The 9,918-nt window shown below is 27.3% G+C and overlaps 2 protein-coding genes across 2 annotated transcripts in view; one reads left to right on the top strand and one right to left on the bottom strand.

Annotated features, from left to right (window-relative positions):
• The window catches only part of LOC107443809 (uncharacterized), an 11,962-nt gene extending 6,575 nt beyond the window's left edge, over window positions 1-5,387 (top strand). The window contains exons 3-4 of the mRNA XM_043043283.2: window positions 2,327-2,485; window positions 5,001-5,387. Of these exons, the coding sequence (XP_042899217.1) occupies window positions 2,327-2,485; window positions 5,001-5,207 (366 nt within the window). The 3' untranslated portion in view covers window positions 5,208-5,387. The remainder of the gene's footprint in view (window positions 1-2,326; window positions 2,486-5,000) is intronic.
• Window positions 5,388-7,283: 1,896 nt separating this feature from the next.
• LOC107443810 (peroxisomal ATPase PEX6) overlaps window positions 7,284-9,918 on the bottom strand; it is a gene marked incomplete at its 3' end in the record, with an annotated part of 30,804 nt that continues 28,169 nt past the window's right edge. Inside the window, 1 exon segment of the mRNA XM_016057808.4 lies at window positions 7,284-7,625. Coding sequence (XP_015913294.2) covers window positions 7,486-7,625 — 140 coding nt within the window.

The raw sequence follows: 9,918 nt of genomic DNA, 5'->3' as shown, positions 1-9,918 counted from the left end.
AATTTTTTTTTTTTTTTTTTTTCAAAACATTTTCGTTTGGATTTTTTCTTAAGTAATTTTTGTGCAGAGATCTTAATTGGTAATTTAATTTGTCACAATTGTTAGGGAATTCAAATATTTTCATTTCTATTTTAAACGTGTTTTTAAAGTGTATTTGGTTACTAAATTTTTCAATTTGTGTTTGATCATTTTCCTATCTGTATGCTGGAATTAAAGTTCAGAAATAAAGAAACGATTTGTTTATGGAAATTACTGAGCTAGAACTGAGCTATGAACTAATTACCAACATTGGACATTAATGTCTGGTTTCACATTTAAATTGAAATTCTAAAAACAAGTATTTTGTTCATTTTTCTAACTATTTGTATGAGTTCTAACATTTCCTAATTTAATTTTTGCCACACCGTAATTGCATTAATATATCAAAATTTTAATTTCAATAATTATTGTATTTGCATTACGAAGAGAAAAAAATTTTAATGGCATTTTCATCTTCATTCTAAACACTACAGTAAAACAAAAATATAAATTCCACTAACTAAAAAATCATAGAAGCTGTAACACGTAAAACAATAAATTTGAAAATAATTTCTCGAAACATTTCTTATGACAATCAATTCACTAAAAATAAAAATTCAAAGAAAAAAATTTCAACAGTAAATACGATTAATGTATAAAAAATAATTTTTCAATTGAAACATCAAGAATGAAAATAATAATCAATAAAAATTCAAAAAATCGTTTTATGAGAATTGTAAAAAAAAAATTAACTCAAAGGATATGTGAAAAAGTTCGAATTAGTCCAAGATATTTTGAAAACCACAACATCAGAGATGAAAGTGCGTTGAAATTCCGTGAACACAATTCCAAAAGCAAAGACGAGAGCTGCTAGGGAAAAAATTTGTTTCTTCGTTAAGATGAATCGTAAATTAACACCAGTAGTGAAGGAGAAATTGAAGCTTATTTTTCTTTTTAGTTTTGAGTAGGAGGGAGGGAGGGAATGTCGAACATCTAAATAGACCATCGTAAACCATTCGGGGTGTGAGAACAATTATTCATCGACGATAGAATGCAGAGCAGCACTGGGAAATTTTTCGTTAGTCACTTGTAAAGGAAAGGGATGGGATTTCAATAAACACATTTTAATTATCAGGAGTTCGATGCAGTTTTTCTTTTTAGTTCAAGGAAAGAAATTGAAGCTCAGCTTTCTAGTAGTCTCAGAAACGTAGACAAAATATGCAGCATAGACATATGGATAACCGATGATCGTTTAGTTCCACTGGGCGTATGTATCATTTATAATAAACAAAAAGTTTGAAGAGTTCATTTTTTTGATGAAGATATTGGATGAATTAATTATTGCCATAAGTTGAAGAAGAATTTGACTGCTTATTTACCAAATGTCCATTTGAAAAAATGATTTGAAGTTATTCCATATTTTTGATGTACCCTCTTCCGAAGTTGATTTATTTCTTTTCAAATGAGATATTAAATATCTTTAAGGTACTGTACGTACCCGTACCCCGTTCCCGACCGTTTAATCCTGGCGACTTATAACGTCGTTGCCGAGTGGAAGGATTAAAACAGGTCTTAAGTCGGGAAGGAGGGTACAAAATTTATTTATTACATATTAGACAACAGCAGTCATGAGAGTGAGTAAAAGTGCACATGAAAAGTTGTGCTCCTTGGTTATATGTTAGGGAAAATCTTGCAAAGTAAAATCCGTAAAATGTGTTATTTTAGGGAAAGGGGGAAATCTTAGATATATCTGGCTGCGGGGTCAGCGTGCTGGTGCGTGACCACTTACATCAGTTTACAAGGGAACCGAGGGTGTGCGGTATGGGTCTTCATTAAACTGTTCTAACGTTAGTGTTCGACTTCGTTGCTTATAACAGGTCGTTGGGCTACCAAAGCGGAGGAGACATCACCTCTGCAAGCGATCAAAATTGTGATGGCATGTCTTCAGATCCTCAGGGATGTTTCCCAATGACGTAAGCAAACAACATATGTACATACAACAAAAAAGATACCAAGTCAATCAGAACAGAGGTGGAATAAAATAATCAATAACAAATTTATTTGTTGAATGAAACTGGAGGACATATGATAAATAAACTATGTTTATTATTTAAATTCTGATTGATTTCGATAATGATTCGTCAGCTTTTGATCACGCCTTTTTTGGTTTTTTGTTGGTTCTTTGCTGTACGTGTATACTGTATACTGATACAACTCTATTATTAATATGTCATCGATATAATATGCATAACAATATGATTAGGTTAGAAATATTACTTGAGTAATTTATAATATTTTATATTTTCAGTACCTCCGCATGTGGGAAGACGCAGCACTAAACGAACTTGAATTTTTGAATATAACCAACTGTCGCGAAATAAATACAATAATTCGAGAATATAACTTATTTCCTGAAGAAAGACATGCCCGCACTATTGATGTAACATTTACACAAAGTTCAAAACTGGTAAGAAATTCCTAGATATTTTTACTCCTTTTCCAAATGTATATTTTCTAGAAAAATATTTTTCATTTTTTACTATCAGGCACTACAAAAGTTTCGCCTGATAACAATAAATTATTGTACAAATTTTTTATTAGTGTTCCAAGTAATAAAAGGAACTTTATTGGTAGAGTATATATGTATAGTGCGCAAAAAGAAACGGACCACCCTGAATAACTCTCAATCCTAATGATCAGGTTTTCTCGTTTTAGAACTCAATCTTAATGGCTCACTGGGATAACCTCAAATATGCTAATTAATAAGTGCACACAGTATTTTAAGTTACGAAATCATACACAAAAACATACTTCCTCTGAATAAACATATCTTTTTCTAACGGATATCGATTTCTGACCCCCAAAATATAGAAGATAGTCGCAATCTGAGAAATAAGGTTCCAATAGTTTGGTTATGAGAGCGATCCTAAGTATATACCCTTTAATCTTAATTATACTTTTTGCGTATCTAGAGAGCTTTTTAAGCGAATTGAAAAATTTTTACACACTATTATAAAATTCGTTTATCCAAAGATATTTTCATACAAAATATAACTTTAAGTAAATATTTATTATTTTGTTTAATAATATTTGAATTATAAGGTTTATAATTATAGTTGTGAACAGAATTTTATAATTGCGTGCCAAAATTTTCAATTCACATAAAAAGTTGCCGAGTGAGAACGAAATACGCAAAAAGAAATATTAACATTGAGTTCAAACTTTGGATCGCTCTCCTGACCAAACTATTGGGGTATATTTTCCAGATTNCTACCCCATTTACTTAGGGGGGGGGGTCAGAAATCCGAATCCGTCGAAAAAATTTTATGTTTAGTCATAAAAAGTAGGTTTTTGTGTCTGATTTCGTAACTTAAGATATCGTCTGCACTTAATTAACATGTTGTAGGTGATCCTCTGGAGTCATTGAGTCCTAGAACATGAAAATCCAATCATTAGATAAAAAAAGTTATTCAAGGTTGTCCGTTTTTTCTTTGGAGCACTGCACATTATTACTTTTTTCGGTAATTTTTAAACCCCTCTCTCTACTATATCATTCATAAATCGTTTAACATCATCAGTTTAAATTCGAAAAAGAAGAAAAATATTATTCCTTTCCTTCGTACTATCAAAAGCTTGGCATCTCACATTCTGCATTAATTAATGGCCTACAACATCCATCAGGCTGAAGAACAGCAAAAATTCCAGACGTCCTAGCCTGAGCAAGGCTGTGGCTCCTATCCTCATACACGTATGAGCATGCATTAAAGTTTCAAAATGCAGCAGATTTGAGTCTCAGTACAGGAAATGAAACGCAAATCTAGAAAGCTTCTTCGAAATACAGAAGAGTTGTTGCTAAAAATAGAAAGGGTGGAAATGTCAAAAATAAAATGTGGTGAAAGAGAATAAAAAAGGCAATGGCCCACCTTGAACTGTCTGGTCTAATGAGTACTTAAACTAGACTATAGAAGAAAAAAAAACTTTAAAGTTATTTAATTGACGTCGAATTATAACACTTACTGTTAATTTCCACCTATATTTAGATTTAGGATAACATACCTGCCAACTTTTGCTTTTTCCCAGTGGTAGAGAAAAAACTATTGAAATGATTTAGAGGGCTAAGAATTCACCATCACCTAAAACACATTAAGATTGGTCCTCTTTATGTACCGTTTATTCCGGCGTATAACGCGCACTTTTAATACAAAAAATAACATTGGAATTTACGGGTGCGCGGTATATGCCGAATATAAAAAATTATAGATTAAAAAAATTTAAATATAGAAAAATACTTTTATTTTAAGGAAATAACATACCTTTACCTATATACTTTATTGATTTTCGTTATTACATAAATATATTCTTTTCTCAGAATCACATTATTACTCTTTTAACTCTACCTTCATATACATCAAATTCACCTTCTTCTACCTTCAAATTCAGTTCTCTTATTTTTGCAAAAGAGGGAAAAAAAACTTTTTATTTACGATCTTGAAAGACGAGATATTGCACCTGTACAATCCAAATTTTCGTGCGCATTACACGAAGAGTATATCTTAAAATTTAAAAAGTATTAGAAATTACGGGTGCGCGTTATACGCTGGGGTGCGTTATGCGCCTGAATATACGGTATGCTTAAATTATTTAAATGCATATTGAATCAAATTTGTTAAAACAGGAATCAAGCATGACTGCAAAAATTTTGCTACCACATTAAATACAAAAATAAAATGTTCCACAAGAACAGTTGGCAGGTATGGAATAATATAGTTATAATATTATATCTGTAACTTGATAACTCAACTGTATAAAAATGTATACATAACTCAAAATCTAAATACTATATAGAATTATATAGTGATAGTATTTTACTCCCGAAATAATGATTAACACCTTATTCATATTTATGATTTTCATATATTTGGTATCTATATTTCTTAATATTATTATAAAAAAAACTCCTAAAATGTCAATTAAATTTTCAGGCAAGTGATATTTTTCACAGTCAATATGCAATTGAACCAACAATCTGTGATTGTGGTGTTGAAGAAGTTAAACTTTTCGTTGATCCAAATAGTCAAGACGATTTTGTAGAACTTGACCAAGAACAGAAAATTGACGAAGAATTGCCAGTATTATCTAAAAATCGTTCACCTGCAAGCTCTCCAAAATACAACTCAGAAGACCAGTAAACCCATAATTTAACAAAAATAGTATGAGGACTTTATTTAATAGCATTCAGCACATAAAATAGTTGGATAACTGGAATGATTTTATTTCAAGTGATGATTAACTAATTTTTAATTAAAACATTTTACTCAACCCTAAACTTCATGATGAATTCTATAATAATAAAAACGAAGTATAACTTTCACTTGTCTGAGCCTTTGGATTTGCTTTGTATCACTTTATATTTAAACAGTTCATAAACATAAGATTATTTAAATGAAAACCGCCATATTGCTAAGTGAGATTTTTTAAATGTGGATACAGCTCAAATTGGTTGATTACAAAAATGGGCAGCTAAAAATGAATGATTACGAAAATGAGCTTAGTTCATTATGCGTGCTTACAAAGATTGACAAATTTAAAATGCATCCTTACGAAAATTAAAACAGCTCTAAAAGTCGTGTGTACGAAAATAGACACAGCTAAAAATGCATGATTGCAAAAATAGACACAGCTCAAAATGTGTGGTTACAAAATGGACACAGCTCAAAATGCATGATTACAAAAATAGACACAGCTCAAAATGCGTGATTACGAAAATGGATACAGCTCAAATGCATGATTACAAAAATGGGCATAGCTCCTCAAAATGCGTGATAACTAAAATAGACAAAGCTCTAAAGGCATGTTTACAAAAATTTACACTGCAGGAAAATCTTGCAGTTAGGGAAAATCTTGCAAATTGTCACTTAATGTTTTGTCTTAGGGAAAAGGGAAACCTAAGTAATTACAATAAGTCTAATAAATAGGTCAATGAAAAAATATGTTTATCACAGTTAGAAATGGGAAAACGCTAAAATTTTAATTAATGCATACTTAAACTAAAAGTAGATTGAAAGAAAAGATGCGAATATTAAAGTGTGAGAAAGCGTTTCGTTTTGAATAAAAAATTAAGAAAAAGATTTAGATAAAGATCAGATGAAGCTTTTTATGTTATACATATAATATATATATAAAGAGAGATAGAAAATATATTAGAAAATAAAAAGCTTTATGATTAACAAAAATTACAATTCCAGCAACAATATTTTATTAAATTACAAAAAAATAAAGTATGATGTATTAAAAGCTGATTTTAAAATATGATCATATTTTACAATATTTATGATACAATTATTATTTTATGTACTTTATATACAGTAAATAAATTAAGTAACAATATTTTAGCATCAAATATTTACTTCACTAACTAAATCAAATAACAAGTCAATGAACATTTGAAAAATTAAGACACATTTTTTTTTCATACATACATAAAAGTTTATCTGCTAATAAACTAATTCAAAACTTTAAATACAAAATGTGTGAAAAAATTTAGACACTTAAATCATGAAAAGTTATTCTCTAAACACAAGAAATCGCAATCGAAATGAAAAAAATCAAATCTTTGTAAACATACTTAGTCAAAATAACATTTATTACATGAATATTAGTCAAAATTAAAGAATATAACTAGCTAAGGTCACCAATAAACAAATTTCGTAGCTGCCTAATTATTAAATTAAAATTTGAAAAAACAGTTTAAAACACTAGCTGAAAAGTATGTAAGAAAAATTTATTATAATTATGAAAAGAAAAACAAACATTCTTCGTGTAAAAAAAAAACTCAATTTAAATTATAAAACTCAAATCTAAATAACAATAAAAAAAACAAAATAATAATTGTATTAAGGAATTAAATAGTATAGGATTTAGGAAAGAAATTGGCGAACTTATTTTGAAAACACTAAAACATTTAACACAACTCTAAAATTAGGGAAAAAATCAACAAAGAATTTTTAAAAACTACACAAACTAAAATTGAAGGAATTTCATTCATTTAAATTATTTTCAACAAACATTTAAATGCTGATATTGATAGTCAACATGTTAAATTACAACTAGGCAAAATATATTACAGTGTTTCAAATCATCTTTGGCACTTAAACAAATAACAATGAACATGGTATATTTTTAATTAACCAGATAAAAGAAATTGCTTTTTTCAAAGCTATTTTTGGCCAATTATATATATATATCTTTTANTGTTATAACTACATATATATATATATATATTCTTTTAAATTATTGTAAGAAAAATAAATTAAAAAAATTTTCATTGCATACATGTTTCAAATTAACCTTATTTTTGCAATTATGTAAATAATAATGAGTCGGTGAAAAATATTTTGTCAATTTTAAGGCAGGTAATCACATTGTTGTGAGGACATGCTTAACATGTCTACAATTGCTCTAGGAAAGCTACTCGCTTTCAATTCTTGATTTTATTTCCTGATAGATCTTCAATTGTTCAACAGAGACTGATGGAACAGTTGATTTAAGCGCAATCAAAAAGTCTTCCATTTGAACATTACTACTTAATTCTTCCACCTTTTTCCCATCTACAAAAAAAATCACAAATTAAAAATAGAAATAAATAAGAACAACTATTATTATTTCCAGATTATTCTATTTTTTTTCTATCAAAAATAACTAATTTAAATAATAAATATTTTTTATTAACAATTCTTAAAACTAATTAACAATTAAGAAAAATAACTAACAATTATTTAAAAAGTTGTTTATTTCAGATAAAAACTATACTTACAAAACTAGTAAAGAAAAAATAGAATGAACCTTAATATACTTAAGTTGTAATTTGATTACTGTTCCCCTTTAAAAAATTTCTAATAAAATTAATAATTTCTGAAGTTAATTAAATAAGAAAATGAAAAATGGAAGAATATAGAAATTATTTCTTCAGTCTATATTTATAATAGCAGTAAACATCAAGTGCCTTGATACATAATTATCAATTAAATTTTTATTTACCAAATATGAAGCATTATTTACCAAAATTTTTAACCTTATTATAGTCCCATAATTTTTTTTTTCTTATTTACAATTTTTTCACATCTTCATGACAAAAAACATCTTTGAAATAAATCCTGACTATACCACTTTACCATCACAATACAGATAAGAACTGACAATATTTACTTATTTTAGAGAATATTATGATTTTTTTCTTAAAGCATATATTACAAGCTACTTAAGTAATCATTAAATAATTTAAAAATCCTTAAAATCAAACATAAATTAAGAATACATTTTCTTATTGCAATAGTTATGAAGATATGAAGCTTTATGTTTTTTATAGTTTTATATTTGGTTCTAAACTAACATCATGTTTTTAAATGTTTTTTTTTTATAATTAAAATTAACTTTACGAATTTGTAAGCCCTGAAATCAATGATTACACAAGCTTGTCAAGCGTTTTGGATGCCAAGCAATTTTTTTTTATTAAAAAAATTTTAAAATTAAAGGAAACTAAAATTAATATGTTATGAAACTCACTGATTGTTTCTAATTGCTGACACTTACATTCCCCATACTAATTCCTTGAAATAAATCCTGAATTGGTAAAAATATTGTTTGTGAGTCATTAGGTGGTACACCATAAATATTTATTAAATTGTTTTAATTCACTTAACATCACAGTCACTGAAAACAATATTTATAAAAAAAAATATTATACCAATAAAGAAATTATAGATAGATTCAGTAAAAAAGTATAATTTTGGATGCCATTATGATATTTTCTAGTAAAAATCAGAAATAAAAATCTTAAAAATTTATTTGAAGGGGTAACATAAAAAGAATATGACAAAATCTATGTCAAACCTGGGAAAGTGATAAAGCAGCTTATAAGCCCAATTGTGTTCAAATATATGAATAAAAATTTAGAGAATTGTACTTAAATTGAAATAGAACAAAAGAAACATAAATACAATTCTTTAATACAATACAATAATACATAACATAAATACAGAGCAATAACAAAAACATAAATACAATACAATAAATACAATTCCTTAGGGGCCATCTTGCATTCATTCATACAGGAGCTTTACTGTGAAATACTGTGAATTACTTTAAAAATTAAAAATAATTGTTTTCAAATAAAATTGTGCAAGTCAGCAAATACAGAAATAAAAATGCTAGTTCTATTTTACGACTATTTTCTAGGACATAAGAATATAACAGTGTACTATACTGTAGTACACTGTTATAACTACTATAGTAACAATACTAGTGCCTCTTCTGCTATGAAAATTCATATTGTAAGAAAGATAGACTTTTTCTTAGATAGTACATGAGTCAATGAGATGTAAAAAGAAAACACAAACTAAGATGAAAATTATGAAAAGAATTTACAATAGGAAATTTACACAATATCATAAGTGAGTGTTTTAATAATAAATTATATTTAATCAACTATAAAAAAACGTCTTATACCAGATTTAAGTGATATATATTTAGGACAACAAGTTATGACCTAAATATAAAAGACATATCTGATATTATTCAAAACCAAGTGTTGCACTTAATTGGGATTAATGCATGAAGATTTTAAATGTAATATTGTTATATGTTTACAACATTATATGGATGTATTATGAAAAGTAAAAATCTTATTAAATAAAGCATATAAAAAAGACAATTTTTAAACAAAACAAAAAAATTAAGAGCATATTTTGAATTGTAATGATACATCTAATATTTCATACTGCTAAAAAATGTATATGCTATAAAAAAATTTATTATGTTGAAAAAAAATTTAAATTTTCAAATATTATTTGCCTTCATTTTATTTTAGTGGTTTCCACCAAGTTGCTACTTCAGGATATTTTA

Source organism: Parasteatoda tepidariorum, chromosome 5, assembly GCF_043381705.1.
Source record: "Parasteatoda tepidariorum isolate YZ-2023 chromosome 5, CAS_Ptep_4.0, whole genome shotgun sequence".
Classification (NCBI taxonomy): domain Eukaryota; kingdom Metazoa; phylum Arthropoda; class Arachnida; order Araneae; family Theridiidae; genus Parasteatoda; species Parasteatoda tepidariorum.
This window is presented reverse-complemented; position numbering and strand designations above follow the sequence as displayed.